This window comes from Salarias fasciatus, chromosome 16 (assembly GCF_902148845.1).
Source record: "Salarias fasciatus chromosome 16, fSalaFa1.1, whole genome shotgun sequence".
Classification (NCBI taxonomy): domain Eukaryota; kingdom Metazoa; phylum Chordata; class Actinopteri; order Blenniiformes; family Blenniidae; genus Salarias; species Salarias fasciatus.
This window is the reverse complement of record NC_043760.1, coordinates 27,470,699-27,495,126: the sequence shown is the minus strand read 5'-3', so window position 1 is coordinate 27,495,126 and position 24,428 is coordinate 27,470,699. Positions and strand designations below refer to the sequence as shown.

The following is a 24,428-nucleotide window of genomic DNA, read 5'->3' as shown; positions in this document are numbered from 1 at the left end:
CAGCTCACAGTATGTAAAGTTTTTGGAAACTTTTTCACGGAGAAGATGCGAGACTATTGGCAGCGTGTGTATTCAAAAATCCAGGCCGCAACTCGTCTGGGAAGTCACAGAGAGGCCCAATAAATGGAGAAATGTGTCATGACCCCCTTCTTATCAAAAACACATTACATTAGTGTCGCCCGTTTCCATAGCACTACGCAACAGTTTCCCTTATCGCGGGTTTATTAACAGCCCTAACTATCAGGCAGCTTATCAAACACTGCAGATGTATTAGGGATGTTTAAGAGCGGCTGTAATGGCGGCCCGGAGCTGTTGACATGCGATGCTCCGCCTGCGGGTGGGGGGGGGCAAACCACGGCCCTGGGGCTGGTTTGAGGACTCCTCTTCAGAACAAAAGGCGATTGCTCAACACGCCCGTAATAATTGCATAAGGCAGATTAGCATTTATCAGTCAGTGAAAGGGGATGTTTACGTGATCTGCGACACACGTCCACACCCAGGGTTTTATTTACATGAGGACAGGTCGACTCACGGCATAAGGAGGCGCAACAACAAGTCGTTGCGACATCGAGAAGTCGCTGGGTTTCTCTCTGTAGAAGATCTTATTATCTCGACATAAAGTGAAATGAATCGGGGAATGGGGGACAGAAAAATCAGTGCATTCCTCTGTATTAAGTTTCATTGCTATGAGTAGACTTACGTGGATTTGACTGAATAAACTTCCATCCTGCAGCCCGATAAAAGCATTACAGGAGGAGGCAGGCTCTGATCTACAGGCGGCTTTCTGACATCTGAATATTTCATAAACAACAGCACGCTTACACCCTATCTATTATTCACACGTCTGAGCCGCTTTACCTCTGATCCCAGCAGCCCCTTGGAGGAAATCTGCTGTTAGACTTTACTTTTTTTCTATTAAATAACAAAAGAAAACTGAAGTGGCACAAAGCAACATCTATAAATGGACAGGTTAGTGACCAGTGCGCCAGTTTGTGACTGTAAACCTCTACCAAAACTAAGAATATTGTACAAGAGGAAGTCATGTATGTTTAATTTAGGTGAAATGTAGAGAAATGAAGTCAGAAGTGAAAGGTTACCACTGAAATACATTTAATTTATTAGCTATTTCAGCTTATATCTCCTAAACAGTGTAAAAAAAATCAATATTTGGTTGGAAACTTTTTTTTTTTTTTTTTTTTTAAACAAAGAGGAGTAAAATATTCTCACACCTGAGAAGTTAACTGATGTTTGACATTCATGGAATAATCACAATGGATCACACCTGAAGAGAAAGCACTTATTCACATTTCTAGAGTAGGCTCTGCATAAAATAACAAATCTAAATCATTCACTCTTATATCAGCTATTCCAAAACCTTTGGTTTTTTTTCCTCGTGATTTAAACCATCAAAACATATTTTTTAACCTTAACATGCTGGATTCATAGGTTTGAGTCCTGGTTTTGTCTCATGAAGGCAGCTCAGCAAATGTGTACAGCCAAAATGCTCAAAATAAAAAGCAAAATTAATCAAAAATCAATCATAACTGTTACATGTAGGAAGAATATTTTTAAAATCTGTGAACGAGTTAGTCAGATCGATTATAACATATTGCACAGATACATGTGATCACACTCGTACTGTTATCGAGGGAGAGTAAAGGAGGAAGAGGTGAGGGTGAGACCGAGGCAGCTGATTTACCGTGACGACCTTTGAAGTGACATGAGAAGAAGCCTGCAGCTGTGTGTTTGTAGGAATGACACAGGTCATGATTCAGCCTCTGTCAGAGCTTTGAGTCAGGAGAGAAACGCTTTTCTCAATTCCTCAATAACAAAAACAGTTATTAACCTAAATGGACTTCATAGAAAACTGAATTGACTTTTGAAACATAAAGTTTTGACACTATTTCTTTTAAACTGATCAACTTGTGCGGCGTTGGCGTGGATAAATGCTTCTTTGATCCTTCAACTCTGAGTCATCCTCAGGAGAAAGTGACGAAATTCCTCTTCAAATACCTGAAAAATGGCTGGAAACGCTCCGTTTGTGCTGCGAACGCGCCCCGGTAATGACCTGACGTAGTAATATTTGCAGTTGTTTGTCAGGTGGGGCGTCTTATCTGGGCAGGATGGCACGGCACGATAACATCTTTCAGGTCAAATGCCGAGCGGAGTATAACTGACGCAGGATGTGTGGAGAGATTAGGGCGCTGCTGGAAGGCTTTTTCGTGCGTGTGTGTTCGCATGCATGCGTGCACGTGTGTGTCCCAGGTGAGATGGTGAGATGTCGGCGAGCGGCGGTCTCGATAGGGATCGTCAGCGGCTGAAGCAGGAAGGGACCTGCTGGCGATAAAGTGGGATTCTTTGGAAGGATTATTCCCAAAATGAAATGGCTTGAGCGTCTCGTCCTTCGCTGCCTGAACGTCCCGGATTCTCCCGGTCCGTCTTCACTGTCTCTACATTTGAATGAAGCTGCAGAGTCTCATCCAGCCTCACGATGTGAATCCTAACCACCACTGTACTCGCATTAAAGGCCGTTGCTTTCCACTCAGCGCAGCTCTTTGAACTTGTTTTCCTGTTGTTTTCTTTCTCAAAAGCCGCTTTTATTAAAACTCAGCCACTTGCATTTTTCTGGCCGTGTCGCCTCCCACAGTTTTTAATCACGCCAGAGCTAATGTTTTTAATTTATTATTCGTTTGTGAAATTTTCAAGTATTTTTTAATACTTGTCAGATTGTGAGTTAATTTGCTTTATTGTGGTGGAGGGGGTTTTTCTGGTCTTAGTCGGTACAAAAGGTCGGGATGAAAGGGGAAAGAAGAAGAAAGAGGAGGAGGACGATGGAGACACAAAATCACACCAAAAAAAAAAAAAAAAAAAAAAAAAGCCCAGTGTTTTGGTCAGAGTTACACCAGCCGGAGCTTTAAAGGCTGCAGAAATAATAAAAAGTGAAAGAGGGGGGGTTGGCGGTTCGGTTTCTAATCAAGCACTGTGGAAAAAGCCACACTCAGACAATAACCACAGGTCCTTTCTCATTTGTTCTGGTGAATTTTTGCCCTCTGCGTCTTTCTGGCCACTGACTTCATTTCCATACTCTAATACTCTCCTTTCTCACCCCCCCTCCGCTCCTCTGCACCGAGGGGGGTCACACATGCTGGCAGATATCGTCCGGGGGCTCGTATGTAAATAAAAGAAGTCCATTTGGCCCGGGCGCGCTGGCTGCTGCGCTGATGCTTTGGCTCGTGTCCCTCATCAGGCCTGGCACCGCCGCTAATGGCATTACCCCATATTAGACGTTTGGCTGCGGCGCCGCTCATCGGGGGACGCCGGCCCAGGAGGCTCATGAACGCGTGTGCAGCACGGCCTGCGGCGACTCGCGTCTCGATGCGTATATATGCTGGACGTACATTTCCAGACTTTAAAAGTAGCGTGTTTTCACATCGCTAACCTCAAAGTGAAGTGGCTGCTTCGGAGCTTTCTGCTGCTTTACTCTGCTCCGCCAGATAAAAGGCTGAAAACACAACCACAGACGTTTATTTGTCATTGCTGGCAAATAAATGCAAATAAACGCTGCAGGCTGTTCCAAGCTAACGCTATACAAGAGGCAACGCTCGGTCCAACACTCATGAGCTCATTGAAACGGAGATCCAAAGCTGCAGACACTCTGGGTTGATTTAAAGTCTTTCAATAAGGACTTCACATGGTTCTGGCTGTGCGGGGGTCACATGGAGCATCAGGGCTACTGCTGCCGGGGGCGGGCAAGAGGTTCTACTAGAATCTGCTCAGTTATAATATATATTTTCCTGCCCTGAATCAGGTTCTTCCATGTCATGTTTCCATGTTTTGCCTCATAATGGTTAAAATTCTAATCTTCCAACACCATAAGGATAAGAAAAAGTGCATCAACATTACAGAGAGTCACTTTCATTTGATTTGAAACACTCACAGATTGTTTTCCACTGAAACAATACAACAAATTCAGATTCTTTTCACTTTCAATGTGTTCTTTTAAAAGACATATTTTTGATATCTGCAGATATGTTTTTATAGAGTAGATTACAAAATCTTCCCTGTCCTGATGTACATGAACACATGATCACATGAACTCAGTACTACAGTGAGAAATGTCCGTCGCATAACATGATGGGTTAAATCAAGACGTTGTGCAGGAGAACTCGGGGGTTTCGGGGTCTTTATGCCCCACAGCGGTGCCAGTTTGAGGGGTTTTAATTCTGTTTATGCTAATATTTAATGCTAATGCTAGTATTTTATTTTTTAATTAGCTGATGATTTAATTGAAAAACTTGAAAAGGTTTTTAGCTGAGAGCTGAGAGAAACAGGAACATTCTCACAAGTTTAATGTTGCAAATAGATTTAGTATCAAATAAATTAAGGACGGGTATCGAGGTTTTTGAAACGTAACTCAGTCTGACCTTTTTTCCGTGCTCCTTCCTCAGGCTCGTTCTCTCTGGCTGAGTCTCCTCTGGGGGTCTGGAGGAGGATGGAGCGAGGAGGGGAGAGTCCCATCACCCAGGACAGTCCTGAGCGGAGAGCCGGCAGCCCGGACCTCGGCGGCCTGCCGCCTCCCGGGAAGAAGAGCCGGCTGGAGCTGAACGGCAGCCCCACCAGGCCACGCTTACGCCACAACGGAGCCCCGCTGAGACCCCTTGGAGGTAAGACCCCCCGGAAATAAAAACACTAAGTAAATATTGGGGCTCAGTACATTCACTTGTTTATGGAAAGTGTTCACATGTTTTGGAAGCGTAAGATCTATGAGACATCTTAAAGTTAATTTTGATTTTTCCAGAACTTCCCTGATTAAGATTTTCAAGTAATGTGCATCAAGATGTCAGTTTTGGCCATTAAGTAAACCAGCCTGAGAGTCCGCTCGAGGTGGGATTGGTGTGTTTACTGCAGACCGAACTGTCTCAGCAACGCACACAGAAAGAGACGTGGACGGAACTCTGGACAGAACAAGCCGCACATAATAAATCCGATAGAACAAATAAACTAAGTAAGTTGAGTAAATTGACTCAAATTGAGTAATAGAATAGAAAATATGCACTGTCATCATGTGGTGGAACCCAAACCATCCCGTCTCCTGGTCAGGGATAAAGTGAATCATCAGAATATTGCTGGTGTGTTGGATGTGTAATAAATACGCAAACCGGTGAACACAGTGTGAACGATCCCTCTGAGCAGACGTCCAGTCCTGAAGGAGAGGCTTCAGACCGGGTTTGAGCTCATTCCCGTCGCTGGTAGAAACCACGCCTCATGTTAAGAGCCACACAGATGTGTGCAAGTGTATTTATTAATTGAACGTTGGTGCTGGATGTGTCATTTTGTCTGCGTGACAATAAGACTGAGTCTGACACTGCTCTGTGCCACCTGGGGCACAAAATAAAATCAACAGTAATAATCTTGAAGTGCAGATGTCGCTGGGTTTCTTGGGCTGCTGCAGACTGCAGGAACGACGCGCTGCAGGCTTTCACGGCAGCCTGTTTCCATCTCGCCCAGGTGTCGGAGGTTTCCCGGCTCTTGTGCACCAAACCCAGAGGCAGCGTTTGGCTCCGCAGCGAGCCACATCCTGGCCACGAGTTGAGTTTGGCTCGGTGCGCCGTGTTGTAGTGTGGCGGCGGCGGCGCGGCAGTTTCTGCTCTGTTAATCTACAAGTCTGGGGGGAACTGTATAACACAGGCTAACCGAATAAAGGAGATTGCTCCATATAAACAAGATTTATACAAGTCACTCTGGGTTATCGATCCCTGCTCTCATTGTGAAAGTTGTTTCTGGTTTATGTGTGTTGTGTGTGTGTGTGTGTGTGTGTGTGTGTGTGTGTGAGCATTTTTCTTCTGTGTCTGGGTGTTGTGATGCCGTATGTTTGCAGAAATATTTCAGTTCATCCGGTGCACTGTTTATTTTTTCCTTTTAACATAACCAGAGTAAAAACGAAGCAATAGGTTAAAATTAAAGCGATCACACGAACAGATTGAGTTTCACTGAACTTAAGCCTAATTTATCAAGCTAATCATCTTCAGTGCGTCTTCATTTCTGGTGAAATGTTCATGTATGATTAAAATTAGCATTACTCTGGAGCCAAGGAAGCAAAAGATTGAATCACTGTTTAATTTTGATGTTTCCAGATCCACTAAGTTTGTTAGTGAAGCCTAAAAACTGAGAAAAAAAAATGAAGTTTTGCTTGCTTCATCGCTGCATTACAACCCCAGGAGGCGGCTCCTGCTACTTCTTTTACTCAGTCATGTTTTGTAAGCTTATACACGTCACGCTCTGCAGATTCAAATTCATTTATACCGATTTCAGCCGAAATACGTCGACAAGCAGCCGAGATCCTGCTGACAAATTTTTGCGGGTTTGAACAAAGCTCAGCAACAGATACTGAAGAGTTGAAGAAAGTAAGAAATCAACAAGAGGCTCATATTTAACCACAGCAGGAGAGGAGCAAATAAGAAACAACGATAAAACTCCAAACTTTGCTTTGTGTTCAGGCTTTACTTGGCTGGAGAATTTATTTTAGAGTAAGTTTTTACTTTTGCTTGTTGATTTCATTGAAATATCTACAATATAGTGTTTAACATTAGTGATAAATATGTGCACTGCTGCCACGTCAAACTCTACATCACGGAGAATTTTCAATATCCAGAGAGCAAGGAGATCTGAGAAACTCAGACTAAAACAAACATTTGTCCCCGATCCAAACTGTAAACCACAGCTTCAAAACAAGAAATCACTGACACAGATGGAACTGAATCTACGAGTCCAACAATCTTTTCCCAACAAAACTAATCAAAACAGCGTTATTGTCATGTCACTTGTCACTATGATGTCTATACAAAAAAACAAAAAAAAAAACAAACCTTACCCTTATGAGGTTTATTACAAGTAAAAACCAGCAGTATAAATTCTTAAAAGAAGAAACTGTCAAGAGTAAATGTCATATTGTCAGAATCACCAGGTAAAATCATGATTGTAAACAGCTTAGGGATGTAATATTAGGGGTTATTTGTCATTTTAACTGTAAATATCTGTCTAGAATGGTTCAAATATTTAAAGTTAGCAGAAGAAAAATTAAACAGAGCGTAGGAATAAATAAAAAATCACTTGAACCTATCATTCTTAAACATCTTAGCTTTGGAGTGTTGTTTGTACATTCTCCAAACTTTGGTTTGAATGAAGTCATTTGTTCATTCAGACTCTGTCCTGCTCGCTGAACATTTTAGATGTGGCCAAATGAGTCTCAAACAGGAGGCTTCGGACACAATCAGACATTATCTTCTTTAATATCTGGTGGATTTGTTGCTGTCTCCTCATGTTTTCAGGATTACTAATCAATTCTCAGAGCATTCGGAGGAGATGTGAAACAGGTGTCAGTGTCAGGTTAAAGCAGCCTGATTGGTTTCTACACAGGTTTCTCTAAGAATCTGAGGCGTTGAAGGATAGAACAGAAGAAAAACCTGCATGTGAGAGAGAGGAGGCCTCGGAGAGGAAGGAGGACGGGGTTTCCTGAGCTGAACGGATGGTTGGCCTGTAATAATGACGGCTTGTCTTTGAAGACAGGAAACTCGACGTGTCTCCTCTAAACCACACCGCCGCCGCCGCGAGGAGGGGGCCACACGCACAAAAACCCGGCAGCGAGCACACTGCGCCATATGTCCACCGACTTCCACTCTCACACCCAAGAAAGAGGCTGCCAAGGAACACACACACCCACCCCATATCTTATTTTAATACCCCCCCATTCACTCGTCCCCATGCACATTAGAGGGATTAGAGGTTTTTGAGGCGGCGTCGCATCATCCAAACCCAGATCACGCTGCGAGCGGGCAGATCACAGGACGGGGGACTGCAGGGAAGACAGAGCGAGCTGGAGACACGGGGAGGACAGACAGGAGAGCCGGTGGCGGCGAGCCGCCGCTCCCCGTTGACAGTTATATTTCCCTGTTGGGGGAAATTCACTTACTTGAATTGGCATGGCGCTCCAGTGTGTAATTCACTCCGCGAGCGCGCGGAGGACCGGGAGCCGAGTGATTAATGAGGAGCAAATAGAAATATAGGAATTGACTGATTAAAACAACGGCTGGGATGGATCGCGGGGCGGTGGAGGGGGAGCTAATGCTGCCCGCAGCCTCCGACTGTTTGTACGGATTGTGTGTGTGTGTGTGTGTGTGTGTGAGTGTTGCGATGGCCACACGCCGCCATGCCCTGTATTATTAGTGCTGGGAAGCTGCCGAACGCGCTCAGTCCATCATTTCTTCAGAGGGCTTTAATTAATTGCCAGTTGACAGGTGGCCCAAAACCAAAAGCCTTTTAGGAAAAAGGCGGATATTGGAGAGGAAGGATTGATCATGGGAGCCAGGAGGAGGACATTTTTGGAATTAGATTCTTTCTCGCGAGCTAATACTGAAAGTATGAAAGAGGAGCAGGTGCTGCTCTTAATTTTGGAGGATTTTAATACAAATGAGGTGAAGCGACATGGTGACATTTTGATGACTGAAGCAACTGGAGCTCTGCCGGTCAAACGGGTCCCCTTTCCATCCCAACATATGGCGACATTTTGATTAAACTTGTCTGTGCTGCAGTTGAAGTCAGTGTTCCATGGAAATCTGGCTGCAGTATAGAGTCTGTACGGTTCAGTCTTCATCTCCACTCTGTTTTCTTGGCTTATTTGCATAACCTCAGTTCTCTGAGCATCGTAAATGTCAGTGTGGAATAATGTCCTTTTTATATCTATGACTTGCACGAGTCCCATCAGAAGCCTTTTATAACATTATCCAACCATGATGGGATAAATAAAACCCCCCTGTGCAGCACCGTGGCAGTGATGAAGATGGTTTCGCTCAGCGAAGTCTTCCACCAGCACTTCAGTTCTATCTGTCTGTAGAGGGAGAAACAATTTCTCTCACTGTAAAGCTGACAGTGGATTACTTATCTGCAGGAATCCTGAGAGAAGAGAAATGTCAGAGTGAAAACTGGGTTCAGGGTAAAGGTTAAAGGTTATGTACGCAGCTGTTACAGCCATGGTAAACCTCCAGAAAGTGAATGTGATCTCTGCTGGGGGAATCTGTTTCACAGATTTCACAATACGCACATGTAGGCGGTTTAGTTTTATCCAAAACGTTGTATTTTGCACGGTTGTTGCTTCTAATCTTCCATTTACAGTGTTATTAGGAACGATGAAAGCGGCAGCTGTTCGACTGTTGCGCGCTGGCCTTGCGCATCTCTGAGACGAGCCGTCAATATGACTTTCTATCTAACAAGCCGTCAAATCAAACACTAACAAACTCTCAGGGCATCGTCGGAGTCTGTCCGTTTAAACCTGGACGTCATTTGTTTTAAATTCCACTGAAAATTTCAGGTGTTGCAAGAGTCGGCGCCACAAAGCAGGAAGGATGAAGTGATTTCAGGCTTCAGCCACAGTGAATGCAGTCCACATGTTTGCTGTCTATGTGGGATAAACTGTGTCGTGATCACAGACAATTAAAGCCAGGCATAAAAAAAAACAACAACAAAAAAACAAAGTTTTCTTTAAGTTTTCTGTCATCTGCCCCTGCAGGTCTGATGATCCCTGTCTTCTGCGTGGTGGAGCAGTCGGACGGAGGCATCCAGGCGGAGGGCTGCGAGGGCAGGGAGGAGCACGCCGAGTTCGTCCTGGTCAGGAAGGACATCCTCTTCTCCCAGCTGGTGGAGACGGCTCTGCTCGCCCTCGGCTACTCCCACAGCTCGGCCGCTCAAGCCCACGGTCAGTCAGAGACACAGCTCACTCCGGGGAATCCGTTCAGCCCGTCCAAACTTTGAGAGAAATCTTGAATGAGCCTTTCAGCTTTTCAAAGGAAGGTTTGATTTCACCTCGGAGGTATTTTGAAAGGCAGGGCATCCATGCATGCAGCCTCCGAACCGCTTGTTCCAGTGGTTCTGCTGCTGAAATGTGTTTTCAGGCCAGTGCAAAACAGTTTCGGGAGAACAAGAAATACAGTAGACCGCTGAATAATCTCAGAAAAACTGACATGAAAACTGATAAAACAAATTAATAGCAAAGCTCTTTATTTTCTGTTTGCTCTTCTGCTTTTTTTCTTTTCTATTTCTTCTTTCTTGGATCATTTAAACAATTGAAAATAATCAAAACAATGAAAACAGACTAGTTAACCAAGCTATTTTATTCAAAACAAATCCATCTTGGCACGATGCATCCATGACAGTAATATTTAAGACGATCGTATTGAACAAGTTGTTCAATCTAACCAAGTATTTTTCTATTTTCCTTTTAGAGACCAGACCACCACTTATCAAATAGTCACTTCACATTAAACTGGCTGAATGTGAAGTTGACTGTCTAGACAATGAGCTATTATGTCGTTTTTCCCTTCATCCTCACATTGAATCAGGCTCAGTGTTTCCTCTCATTTCCAGCTGTCATGCTCTGCTAACTTGCTGCTGGCTAAAGACAGTGGTGAAGCGCTTATAATGAAACCATAACAAAATGAAAACAAGCATATTTACCCCCCCACCCAAAAAAAAAATTTAAGTATTCCTTGAAATCGGATGGAGAGAACACCAAAAGTATCGAATAAACAGCAAGTCAAAAAATCTGTCTGGCAATTTAAAAAAGAAAAAAGGAAGAAAAATCTAAAACAGGCTGCTTGTGTGTTTTCAGTGGTTACAAACAGTAAGAAACCAACATAACCTGAAGGGGCGCATCGTGCCGGAGATATTCATCACAGCTCAGCTAAATAACATCCTCCTCCATGAACCGCAGCGGCAAACTTCAGGCAGAAAAAGTCGAAAACTGCCAGGATGTCTTTTAAATCCCATGGATGTTTTTTTTCTGATCCAAGGTCGGACTGCCTCTAATTGTTACCGTGACAAGAGCTTCAACGAAGCCGTTATTAATATCCCCGACTTCCCGGCCGCTGAGTGTCTCCGAGTGTAAAGCACCACACTGATTTGGGGTGAAATAACACCGCAGCTGAAATGATCTCTCCCTCTAATCAGCAGTCTGAGAGTGAAACTGGATGTGAGGTGGTCTATTTGGAGCGGACACCGGACTGTCACAGTGGCAATAAGCACAAGAATGCCTCGAAAACACAACTGAGACGGAGACAGGGGCTGTAAAAGTCATTAAAGACACAACAAAGAGCTGGACAGGAATGTCTCTGCAAGACTAAAGCACACTGGGTGTGTGTGTGTGTGTGTGTGTGTGTGTGTGTTTGTGTACTGTATGTGTGAGAATGTTTATGAAGCGGCGGAAAAAAGTAATTTATTGTTGCACACATGGCATTCATCTGAAAGAGGACAGTGTCATTTACTGCTGTCTTTTTCTCAACTATGCAGAGTATTCCATCTGGGAAAGTTGCCTCGCGTCGACATAAAATGCTAACAGCAGAGCGACGGCGAGCAGCACGAGGACGGTGGGAGATCCCCATCTGTTTGAAATCTCACTGGGGTGTTTGCGTCTGTGTCCGTTTTTTTGTCGGAGTCCGCTCCGGCGAGCCTGCAGACAGACGAGTTAGCGTGTGCAGACGGGAATCTGCGCCTCTGGGAATTTATATTAGCATCTCTGTACCAATCAGAAAGAGGAATCTGAGGCAAGTCAGAGAGAGAACGTCGAGGAGGTCAGGCTTTGTGGAGTTTGCATGTTCTTCCAAAGACATGCATGCTCTTGTTGAAATTGGCTGAAAGCCTGCAGAGATGATCACCTGTCATTCTGCCAGCCTTATCTAGAACATCCCCGCCCACATTCAGGTGAAAACAACAAAGTTCTTCTTCTATAATCTGATTTAAGCAGGTGAAACTTTTTTCTTGTTCCCCTGCAAACAACAACGTTCAACTTGGGAACAGATGCATCTTTTGAATGCTTGATAAAATGACAATAAACGATAGTTGGAGGTCTTGACTGATGAAATGCGCCATGACTTTTGGGTTTGCACCACATCTTTCAAAATATAGCTGTCAATATATTCTCATGAAGCACTTCAGCCCCTCTTATGAGCAGCGATGTAAACAAAAAATCATTCTTTTCAAGCTGCAGATTTGTGTATTTCTCTTTTCTAATGGTTGGAAAATCTGAAACAGCCATTGACAGTCTGAGTGTGAGAAATAAACACCCATCAGATGCACATTAATCCTTCGGCAATGGTTTAAAATTAGCAGCTGAAACAGTGAGGGGTGAGGGTTTGCTACGGGTTTGCAGATGAATGCCATTAGTAGCACTGCTCAGTATCAAGGGAGGTCTCTCTCTCTCTCTCTCTCTCTCTCTCTCTCTCTATTTGTCTGTCTGTCTCATCAGTGTATGTGGAAAACAGTGAGCCGCAATGGTCTCCTGTCCACATCAATGCTCTCCTCTCGCAAAGAAATTTGAATAAATAAAAGACACACACACAAAAAAGCAGTGAACCACACCAGCAGCTTCAAAGGGGAGACTGAGCAGGACACAGCAAGGCGACACAAACAAAAACCAAGAGGAGCGACTTGAGGAATTCTCACTTACCGGCTTGCAAGCTGCATTTTAACCCGTGCGGGGATGAGCCTGAACGCTCAGACCTGCGTACGGTCGACATGGATGACTGTGCAGACAAAACACACACACATACACACACACATACGAGCGAACCCCGAGCGTCTCTCAAATGAATACTTTTTGTTTTTTAAAACAAGCGTTTATGTTAAATGAATAATTTCTGGCTTAAATTATACATTTTTTCCTCTGCGGTCCACAACCAAAATTACACAGAGTCTCAGCTATTTTCTCCCTGTTTGAATTGTGTCCTGCATTCTTGCGTCCCCGCGGTGTATTTAAAGTCCCCAGCGAGGACCACGGCCTTTCTTTAATTAGCTTAGCCCAGTAATTAACTGGGAGATATTGTTTATTTCGATTATAAGGGTTTGGAGGCTTTTATAGAATGGATGGGAGCAGACCTGTACTTACGGCTTGAAGTCAGCGAACAGTTAACAGTGGTCAGTCGCCGACCGAAAGACAGCGAGCATTGTTGGACTGCCACGTCTAGCAGGGATCGGCGGTTTACAGGACGGGCCAGTTCTTGTCGGCTCAGAGGGATGCTACTTTTACATTTTTCTGTTCGAAGGCGAGTTTGTTCGTGAATCAGTGAAGAAGAGCCTGAATTGTCGAGAGTAGTTACAGTCGTCACAACGTTATTCTGAATCCCAAAGAGCTGATGGGAGACGTGCATGCTTTTCTATGCGGGAAGGGTATTTCTTAAGAATACGATTCAGAATCTCATCATCCAGGCTTAAATGAACTACCTGCTGATCCAGAGGTATTCTTGTATGAATATGTAAAGGCCTGATGACCATGGCTGCATGTAGAAGGGAAGAAACAGTGTTTCACTTAAGCAGATTTGCTGTTGATCGTTACAAAAAAACGAACTGTCAAAACCGATGCCACAGAGGCTGAAATATCCCGCCTTTAATCACAAGAATCAGGGTTACTTTTTGATTTACTTGTAAACCTCTGGAGCCACAAAATACGAGCTTCCTGTCAACAAACTAATGTGCATAATCAGTGGTGCCCCCTTTTAAAACCAGAGACTCGTATTGTCATGAGAAAATAAAGACAAATGATGAAATTATTGCTCAAACTGTTCACTGCAAACATCCATCACCGTGTTCATGTCCTCTCGCTCGTGGAGATGACCTCAGATTAGAGCTGAGTGGATCAGCTGCTGGATCATTTACAGCCCGTTACGGTCCAGGACTCAGAAAAATTCAGCATTTTTTAACAAACCTAAGTGATACATTTCATGTGGCTTTTAATTTAAGAATTTTGTGAAAACAGAATTCATCATATTTTCAAGTTTTGTTCTTTCAGATTCAAAATTTGCCTCATTTTCCACATTATAAATGCATCTTTAAGGTCAGGCCATTGAGAGGCTTTGCTTCTTCACACAGAATGAAGAATTTTTAATTCATTTCTTTATAACCTTTAAATGATTTTATCTTTTTGGATAACTTTGATGATAGTCGGTTTTTTTTTACTTCAATCTCAACAAGTGTTTTTATTTTCAGAAGCGTAATGTGCGACTGTCATCATGGAAAGGCACATTACAATTTATAAAAAATAACAAATAAATAAAATAAAATAAATAAAAATAATATTAAACAGTTGTTCTAATTGTTTAAAATAATAATTGATATAAAGTCTGGCTCTCTGGCTCAGTGGTTGAATGGCCAGACTATTGAGTTTGAGTTTATTGGGTCACAGGTTCAAACACCACATTCTGTGTCCTTGAGCAAAACAATGAACCACACTGACGCTTTGAAAGTGGTGATGTAATGTCGTATGAACGCTCATCTACGTCACTTTGGAGGAAAGTAACTGCCAAGCTGCATCAGAGACTTTTAAATCTCTGTAATAAAGCGGCTAATTAACCATTAATACAGCCAACCGAGCACATTTCCTGAACTGAGCTTTGTTTGACATTGTTGCTTTTGTTTTAAGTGGTTTTTATGAAGTGTCTGCAACATAACAAAACCAAGAGCTGATTTTTTTTTTTTTTTTTTTTTAAGGCTGCTCTTCCCGCAGCACACATTAAGTTGAAGACGAACGTTTAAGGGGTGTGACAGAAGAGCGATCCTTGAACTGACAGCGTTTCCCAGGATGCAATTGTGGATGATGGGGATGAGTAATGCGCGTGGGGTTTCCCTCAGTGTGTGCCAGGGGTGGAACCTGGAACCAGTTTTTAAGAAGCGCCGCATGCGTGTGCAGACGACTGCTGCCATTATTGTAGACTGTTACAATGGGATGACTGTGTGTGTGTGTGTGTGTGTGTGTGTGCGCGCGGGTAGGCATCCATGCATGCAGGCCCGCGTGAGCGTGTACGGGAAGAGTCGGGAGACGTCAGTGTGTGTTTGTGTGCGGATCTGTGCGCATGGGCACACTCAGACATGAGCCAAGCCACCAGCCGGCCACATAAAAGCCTGTCTCTGGGAGGCGGAATTTTAATGTGGAAATGGGAACAATGATTTCTACTTTTAAATGTGGACGAGAAGCAGAGCCCATTGAACAGCAGACCAAAAATGATGGATCAATTATTAATGCATTTACCGTCACACTGTGAGCGTGCGAGTGTGTGTGTGTGTGTGTGTGTGTGTGTGTGTGTGTGTGTCTCTGCGTGCGAGCCGGCCCATGTACGTGTCCGTTTCTCTGTGTGCTGTCATGTGTCCTCTGTGAGTTTGTGTTTGTCTGCTTATTCACCCGTTTGTTTCCACCCAACTTGGCATTAGAGAAATTCTTGGCTTATTTTCAGACGCTGCGTGTCGAAGACGGCCAGATGAAGCAGCTTTCTGTCTGTCTGCGAGGATCCAGTAGTGAAGGAGGAGCATGTATAAATAAATCACAGAACATAGACGTTGTCAGTTGAAATTCCTATTGTCACATCTGCTTTTGTCGGGTTTTTTTTTTTTTTTTTTTTTTTTTTTTAAGTTAAATCTACAAAAACAAAGAGTGACTTGTGGATATTGCATTAATTTCACAACAAAATCAAATCAGTATAATTATAAAGCTTTTAAGAAGTTACAATCAAAACCTTAAAAGTGCCAGTTTCATTCCTCATGCTGGTAAATGCATGCTTAATATGTATTTTGCAATCAAAAACCGGTCAGTAAATTCTTCATCAAATCCTCACTGTGAGCTCAGATCCTCTGGGTCCGGCTTTATAACATGCATCTGTGCGTCTGTTTAAGTTCATCCTTCGCGTGGCTCCAACTCCGACCCGTTTCATTGTCTGTCTGAGAGTCGTCTCATTAATTCTGTCCTGTTTTCTTGTGTTTTCTGCTTGTCGTAGTTAAGCAGGCTGTGTCGTAAACCCGCACACTTGTCTCTTTTAATTGTATTTCTTGATGTTAATTCCTACTTTGTTGAGCTCATTTACAATTTTGAGTCAGGAAATTGTTGTTTTTTTTTTAAAGGTCACTGGATATTTGATGCTATTCGTGTGTCTAAATTCCTTCATCTTGACATGGAAAGGGGAAAAAAATAACTAAATGTAGGGATGGTTTATTGCCAGTCGTCATCTTCAGTTTTCTTTGGTTTTGATCCTTGCAACAGAAACTTTTCCTCAGTCAGTGAGACCAGGTACTCACTGTTGGTGCAGTGGACATGTAAAATAAAAAAAAAAAAAAAGCAGTTGTAGTTAGGCGTCTTGTTTAAGAAAATAACCATAAGAAAAGCTCATTTTTTCCTGCCTGAACACAACAATATGACCTGTAGAATCTCTGTGACAAAGTGGAGGTTTTCCCACTTTTCCATCTCGTCTGATCATCCCCACCAGGGTCGGATCAATGAGCCAGGAGTCAAACCACGAAGACAACAAGGTGCATGAAGACACACAACAGCAGAAACCACAGATGTGGGTCTCTCAGGGAGAGCTGGAAGTTTTTGGAAAAAAAAAAAAGGAAGGCATTTGAAAAAGTCTTGGATTTAAGCAAAAATTCTGTTATTCCATGTGAAAAGCACAAAAATAAAACTCTTTTCTAAAACCATTGGTGGAACAGGTGCTATTGTTCCATATGAATATAGCAACCACTATTTACTGCCTCTGAACCCTAGAAGTCAATAATGATCAGATATTTTCATGTTAAACACATCCTGCTCGCAGCTGTTTCGTAGCGTTTCGTACTTTCTCGTGCACGGTAGATGTCGCATTCTCCGCACAGATGGATAATGTAAGATTTTACATGGAGGACAAAATGCTGGTGCGGGCGGCATGACTGCTGTAAAACAGCTCTGTCTGGTTCTGTTTGGGTTCCCTCGCGTCTCCACGGTGGTCCTCGGTTCCTCTGGGGTTCCTCTGCCCCCCCCGAGGGGCTTCAGTCCGTTCTGTCGGTGACGCTGCCTCCGTATGACCGAATGATCAAGAACACAGCGCGGCCTGAGCGACATTAAAGATAAAACCGAGCCGTAAACACTGCGAGAGCGGGAGAACGAGAGATCAGAGGAAAGAGGGAGATATGGAGAGGCAGGAGGGGGGGGGGGGGGGGGGGGGGGGGGCAAGGGGACAGAAACAGAAAGAGACTTCTCTGGACCCGTCTGGATCTCATTTCGAGGATAGTAATGCGATTAGCTGTGTTTAGTTTTCACAGCTCCAGCCAGTCCCCATGAAGAAACCTCTGAGAGTCAGTGTGTGTCTGTTCTGCTGTGTTAAGGTGAAGCACACATGTGGGTTTGTGTATATTATATTGTGCACCCAAATAGTTATATTCTTCTTGCAGAGATTTAACCGGATGATAACAGCGTTTCATTAGTGGCGCTGCCTGAACAGCCAGTATATGTTTTTGTTGTTTAGTCCCGTCGCACAAAACGCCAAAACAACCGAATTGTTTGTGTGACTCCTGCTTGGTCTTATGATATTATTTATACATTATACTGTCATTCAGGTGGGATCAATCTTAGAAAAACCCTGACACAATGGAAAAGGCCACACAAACGCTTTGAAAATGTTTAACCTGTCACAACACGTAAGATTTGCATTTTCGGAAAAATCTGGTTTAGGTGTTTACAGGTGTTTACAAAATAAAATATGGTGCAAGAGATAAAAAAAAAAGTGGCAGTAAAGAAACTACAGAAGCCACTAACATGAGGAAAACAACTCCAGATATCTGCAGACCAGCCATAGAAACATGAACCTTCTTGTTTTCTGACTTACAACTGAAAAAGTATCAACTGAAACTATTTCTCACACAAATAAAGTAACAAGTAAGTTCAGAAGAAACCCCGAATCACTTGCTTGAAATCCACTGTAATGGTGTTTAGAATAACTTTCCAACTGAGAACTGCAACCCTTTCAACCCAAACAGCCATTTTTGAATTCCAGTAATGAAACGTAACCCTTCTGGAGCGGCAGAACAGATTCAAGCTTCAAAATGAGAACAAATCCACTTATAAACTTCCATGTGTTTCACAATTTAAGAAAAAAATAAGTGAAGTGTATGATGCATTGACAAATTAAAGAATTAAGAAAAAATCAACTAAAACAAGCCTTGTCTATGTCTTACTAAATTTCTGAGTTAGCATTGAGTTTTATTTTGAAAAAAACGCTTCACTTCCACCAGCGCTTATTTCTTTCACCGAACTGGAGCCATGTGACTCTGACCCCTGCTTCACAACATATTTCATTATAAAAGAACAACTAGAGCACATTAAAGTCAGCAAGTGTGTCGTAACAGACGGGGCTCCTCCAGCCTCTTTATTCCCATCTTGTCGCCACTAACAGGGTTTGGCACGCGTGCTCCTCATGACCGCAACCTCCAGACTGTTTATGTACAGAACATTTCAGAAACTACCAGAAAACAGAGAAACAGAACTCAAGTCATTACAAAAGGCCACCAGAGCAGCATGCTAATCAATAGCGTGTCACACATCTGTAACTGGAGCTTCTCGGTCCTGTCACGACACGCAGTGATGCTGAAAAACCGCCAGAAACCAAGACTTGAGGTTATCTTAGAAAAACGGGGGCAGAAGCCCTCTCTCACTTATGTATGAGTTGAACCTTGTTTTGGGATCTGATGATGACAGAAATCTTTGTTTTCTCTCCAGGCATCATCAAGGTCGGGCGATGGAACCCTCTGCCCATCCACTTCCTGACCGACGCGCCCGAGGCGACCGTCGCCGACATGCTGATGGAGGTCTACCACATGGTCACGCTGCGCATTCAGCTGCAAAGGTCAGCGGGGAGTTTATTACCGTTTTCAGTGCCGTCACCGGGCGAGACCATCGCACTTTACCGTCTCAGCGAGCCTTTCTGGAAACTACGCGTGCGTCGCTCAATTCAGGAAAATAAAATATTGATCAAATTTGAAGGCAGCGGTATTAAAAAAGCCTGAAGCTCAAGTGCGAAAAAGAAAAGCCTCCAGTGGGGATTTATCTATTATCTGTGTCTGTTGGTGTGCCAGGAATTCTCCATTCCTCAGGAAAAAAAAAAAGTCAAGCAGTGTCTTGATGGACAGATTAAAAAAGAATCAGATACACTCCAGATGAGAGGGAGCTATCGTTGTTATTGCTTTGGCACATACCAGCCAGGTTTGTTTACGTGTTTGTGTCAGTATCCATGGCTCCGGTGGAGCGTTTGGCACGCTCGGCACACGGGGCTGAAATGATTTATTTGTGGTTAAAATTAAAAAAGAACAGGGAAAGTGCAGGGAGACGGGATGTGGTGTTTGTGGTTGAGGTTAATACGTGATGTTTGCATGATCAATCTGAAATCAGTGAATGTGAGAGTAGAAGCGGCGGACAGTTATTGTAGCTTTGAATTTTTCCTCAGTATGCCTTTTCAAAGTTTAGAAATCTAATTCAAAATAGTTTAAATGTCATAATTTAAAGAACAACTACTGGTTATCTTGTTTTGTTGTGCTTGTTTGGATATTGCTCTTCTCTACTTTTGATGAATAATGAACATGCTTCTTTAAAATCAGCAAATTCTTCAGTGCCATCAAAAGAAAAACCCCACATGAGATGTGTAGGGACATAAGTGGTCATGAATGACAGGTGAACAAATAAATAAAAATGGTATATAATGGCGAAATGTTTCCTAAACCTGATTGTCAATTTGAAATTACTTATTTTATCCTCAATCAAAACTTCCTGACAGACAGATTTCAACATACTCCTCAGAATTAATAAAACCTGAAGAATAAAGCTGCTATAGTGAAGAAATCCAATCAGTACAGAACTCACAGCTCAGGATATTTTTCAAGCTTTTCAGCTCAGACACTGAAAAAAAGTTTTCATCAACACATATTTTTCAGTTAATTCTATTTTAATGATCGAATTCAGCAATGCTGTCTGCATTTCCTGAATCCTATATTGTTGCTGATCACTGCTGCAGTTCAAACTTCACAAACTGAAACTTGTTTGATTCAGGCTTTATTGCAATGAGGCTACTCTGACTTCGCCCTTCAGCCAGAACACGTTCCCAAATGCCAAAAGAGTTCAGTGAATTTGTTGAAGCTATAATGCAGAGAGAGACTTTTCAAAGTGCGGCGCTGCATCGGGTTTTGTGTGAGTTGATCAGACGTAATGAGGGATGTCAGCGACGCCTGTGCTGGTTCTGCATGCAGTTTCTCGAAGCTGGAGGATCTGCCCTGCGAGCAGTGGAACCACGCCACCGTCAGGAACGCTCTCAAAGAGCTGCTGAAGGAAATGAACCAAAGCACTCTGGCCAAAGAGTGCCCTCTATCACAGGTGAGAACAAGCCACATCTCTCTGCTGTCATACCGTGTGTGTGTGTGTGTGTGTGTGTGTGTGTGTCTGAGTCATGACTCCGCAGTCGCACGCCCCCGGCCAGAAGCTGAAACGCAGTCAGATCTGCGTGGGCGATTAGCTGCGACAGTTTAATCAAAGTCAACCCCGTAAAGTTAAGCTCCGTCTCCCGGAGCACGTCGACGGTGCAGCTGTCCTCCATCCCCGTCTCGTAATCACTTGAGTGTGAGATGTGTTTGCGCACGGCGTTTAAATGGATCCCTGCTCGGAGGATCTCTGCTCGCGTCAATTGCAAGCATATGTGTGTGTGGCTGGAGATTCCCTCTGTGCCGCTCCGCACTGGCTCCAGTTTCCATGGGTGGCTTCCAGTCATGATTAATGTTTGTCTATTTCTATTGTGTGTGTGTGTGTGTGTACGTGCCATGTGGTTGTTGCGTGAGTCTAAGTATTTCATATTATGCTGGTTATTAATTATATTTTCCTCCCTCCTCCGTGCTATTTTCCCCCTCAGAGCATGATTTCCTCCATCGTGAACAGTTCCTACTACGCCAACGTCTCCACTGCCAAATGTCAAGAGTTCGGTCGTTGGTACAAGAAGTACAAGAAAGTCAAAGGTGAGTCTGGTAATGGTGTGTTGGAGTTCAGCTGCCTCTAAAAAGTTAATGCAATTTAAAACAAATCAAACATTTAAAGGACAAAATTCAATTCAACCCCAAGTTTTCTTTTAATATTTATATTTCCTGCCTTTTCTCCAATAATAAGTAAATGATCTGGTGTGACACTGGATGAACTGAATTATAACCTCTATGACTCTCAGAGATGTCAGATGGCAGTATACATGGAGGAAATTCTTCCATCCAGCTTTAGACGAGCAAACATCACATGATCTTAACGAAACGTCTACAAGCATTTCAGAACTGAAGCAGCTTCACTTTGTATCAGTATTATCCACAATGTAAAAAGGAGAAAAAAAAAATTATGTGACAATTCTCTAAGACAGGATGATGTTCATTGGCATTGATGGAACACTGACAATGTTCCCAGCTACTGTCATTGAACCCATCAAGGGGGAAATCTGGAGCTTACGGGGATCTACACTCGTACTTCAGTTAATGTCAAGTAAAAACCCAGCTGCAGACATGTAAAGAGTTTGGACAGAAAATAAAGACCCCTTTTTGGTTTTTGTCAGTAGTTGATACCTACTCCCAGATTTTTTAAAGGACTTTACACTTCAAGACAAACTCTTCAATACATTCTGAATGAGTAAAAACATTCAGATTCCTAAAAACTGATAATTCCATAAGCAAACTCACTTTATAACTTTGTGGCAGTAATTTTGTCCAAATGGCCCAGCGGTTGGATGAGTACTGAAGATGTTCATGTTCAGCTCAGTGCTCAGCCTTTTGTCTGATCCTCTCTCTCTTCCTCTCCGGTGTCTGTGGAGCAGTGGTTTACTTGGAGAAGATGTGGTCGGGCCGAGAGGCTGCCGACATCAAAAGTGAGCAGCCTTGCCAGTCTCTGTGATGCTGTGAATCACTATAGGTGTGTGTGAGTGTGTGTGTGCTTAAGCTCTTCTTCTGTTCTGCTTCTCCCCAGTTGAGAGAGACAACATGTCAGATTTCTGTGTTCTGGGTCAGAGACCCCCTCCTCACCTCGCCAGCCTGGCCCAGCTTGGTCACCTGGGCGCCGGCAGTCCGCTCCTGAAAGCCGGATCTGGAGATCCACAGGCGCCCTCGCAGCCGTCCCAGCAGCCCCCTCCCCCTCCCCAGCAGCAGCCCTCGCCCCACGGCCCCCTCCACCACAGCCCTCCCCTCCGTACCGGACAGGTGCCGCCTCCTCCCCCGCCGCCTCCGCCCGGAGCCCTGCAGCCCCTGCTGGGGCCAGGTGGACTGCTCTCCCCCCAGCTCTCCCCGCAGCTGGTCCGCCAGCAGCTCGCCATGGCCCACCTCATCAACCAGCAGCTGGCCGTGAGCCGCCTGCTGGCCCACCAGCACCCGCAGGCCCTCAACCAGCAGTTCCTCAACCACCCGCCCATCCCTCGGGGCTCGTCCAAAGCCGGGGGCGACCATCCCGGGAGCAACCCCTCGGCCGCCGAGGTCTCCTCTGAGATCTACCAGCAGGTCAGAGACGAGCTGAAGAGAGCGAGTGTCTCTCAGGCCGTCTTCGCCCGTGTGGCTTTCAACCGCACACAGGTAGGCTCACGAGACAGGCAGGGGTCGAGAACGATAGCAGACAGGAGGGAGGTCAGATGAAGGGGAGAGCGAGGCGACAGACAGGGCAGCTATACTGCTTTACAACAGACATTCAGGAAGACGATAGGCTCAGTGGGTGAAACACAAGCTGCACTGCTGTGAAGACTGTTTTCTTACACCTGGATCTGCTTCTAGCAGATCAACTTCAACAACAAATTGTTCATTAGGTCCCTTTCTATCTCACCTACCACAGATATCACGAGGAATTGATATTATTATTCATTGCACCTGTTGGGATCTTGATCGATTGACATTCATGGGCACAATTTTGAACTAACCTGTTCAAATTTAAGGGGAGAAAAATTGGGCGCTCGCTGTCAGCGTCCCATCCCCCTTTCTCCAGGCTGTAACTGGCTGTCGTGACAGAGGGCATCACGTTTGACAGCGTCGCTCAGGCAGAACATGAAACGCCGCTCGCTGAGCTACAGCCCCTCAGATCATAGTTCTTCAATGCGCGGCGGGGGAGAAGAGATAATTGCTGTATTTGATAGAAATGAACAGCGACTCACATCACTGATAGATGGTAATTTTTCACACCGGGTTTGGCTAATTCTGCGATCACCCACCTCATGGTATTTTAAGGGGGATTAGTGGAAGCGTGGCGGGGCTGCTTGCTGGGTCATTGAGTCATCCGGGGCGCCCTCGCAGCAGCGCAAACACCTGATGCATTCAGGCTGTGCTAAAGCGTTTACCACACGGCCCATTAGATCAGTGTGAATGGGAGGTGGCTCTCAGACCTACCGGCCCGCAGGCCAGGTGTGTTTCACAGGCTGATGCATGTCTTATTGTAGAGTTGAGAGCATGAGGAGACGTAGGATCTTCACTGAGTGACAGTAAATGAAGTAAAATGTCAGCTGTTGCGGCGATGCTGTAAAGCTCTAACACGTCCTTCCCCATGTGTTTGTGTCGCTCAGGGTTTGCTCTCAGAGATCCTGAGGAAAGAGGAGGACCCTCGCACGGCCTCACAGTCTCTGCTGGTCAACCTGAAGGCCATGCAGAACTTCCTCAACCTGCCCGAGAGCGAGCGGGATCGGATCTACCAGGAGGAGAGGGAACGCACCATGAACCCCTCCGTGGGCCTCCCGGCCTCCAACTCCTCCAACGCCGGCCCTCCACGACTCACACAGGTTAGTCTCTCTCAAATGTCTTTCAACCATCTGCATGACGTATTTCTAAAGACACCACTGATCAATACATCATCTTGATCTGCCTTCTCCAGAATCTGATCATGGGTGGGCTGGAGTTTAGTTTGGCTAACTCCAACCAGGAGGCAGAGCACTCGTATTAGCTTAAACAGTCCATTATTGTGGAATTATTCCTTGAGATGCTACGTTTGGATGGATAATTGAGATGAAGTGGTGTTTTAACATCCACACATCTATCTTCTATACCGCTTTATCTTGTTCGGGGTTACAGGGTCCATCACAGGGCCGTGTCTTAACATTCACTCATATTTCCTTCCATGTAAGAGTAGAAAATTTACTCTGATAGGATGAAGGAGGGAACAAGGTGTTCAACTATCATCAGCTGCAGAGGATTTCTTGTCATACTTTATTGATCCAACATTAATTTCCTTCCTTTGGATTTACCTGGATTTACGTACATTTCCTATTTATTCTGTTTTATTATTTTTATTCATTCTGTTATTCTGTTTGTTGTAACTTAAATTTTTACACATATTGGACAAACAGTTGCCTATAGCTTCAGTGTGTTGTGTGTTGTGTGTATGTGCGTGCACAGAAGGTGTGGGAGAGGAGCCTGGACGACCAGCTAACACCTGATACCTGGGCCTCCATCTGGAAGAACAAGACAAAGATCTCCAACTCCGTGAGTCATCCTCACTCTGTGACTCGGTTGTGCCCGATTCAGTGCAACATGCACTGCTCCCAGAGAGGTTTTTATTATCTTTATACCATTTATAATAGAGGGAAAACAGCTTCAAAGCTATCATAGGAGCA

At 44.2% G+C, this 24,428-nt stretch overlaps 1 protein-coding gene across 3 annotated transcripts in view; it reads left to right on the top strand.

The window, feature by feature from the left end:
• The window catches only part of satb2 (SATB homeobox 2), a 48,968-nt gene that overhangs the window by 10,804 nt on the left and 13,736 nt on the right, over window positions 1-24,428 (top strand). For 2 of the 3 annotated variants that reach the window (XM_030112189.1, XM_030112187.1), the window contains exons 2-10: window positions 4,449-4,664; window positions 9,563-9,748; window positions 18,557-18,683; window positions 20,077-20,200; window positions 20,730-20,832; window positions 21,666-21,716; window positions 21,815-22,410; window positions 23,385-23,597; window positions 24,211-24,297. In XM_030112189.1, the coding sequence (XP_029968049.1) occupies window positions 4,493-4,664; window positions 9,563-9,748; window positions 18,557-18,683; window positions 20,077-20,200; window positions 20,730-20,832; window positions 21,666-21,716; window positions 21,815-22,410; window positions 23,385-23,597; window positions 24,211-24,297 (1,659 nt within the window). In that variant the 5' untranslated portion in view covers window positions 4,449-4,492. The remainder of the gene's footprint in view (window positions 1-4,448; window positions 4,665-9,562; window positions 9,749-18,556; window positions 18,684-20,076; window positions 20,201-20,729; window positions 20,833-21,665; window positions 21,717-21,814; window positions 22,411-23,384; window positions 23,598-24,210; window positions 24,298-24,428) is intronic. The other variant, XM_030112188.1, reaches the window with a different exon arrangement.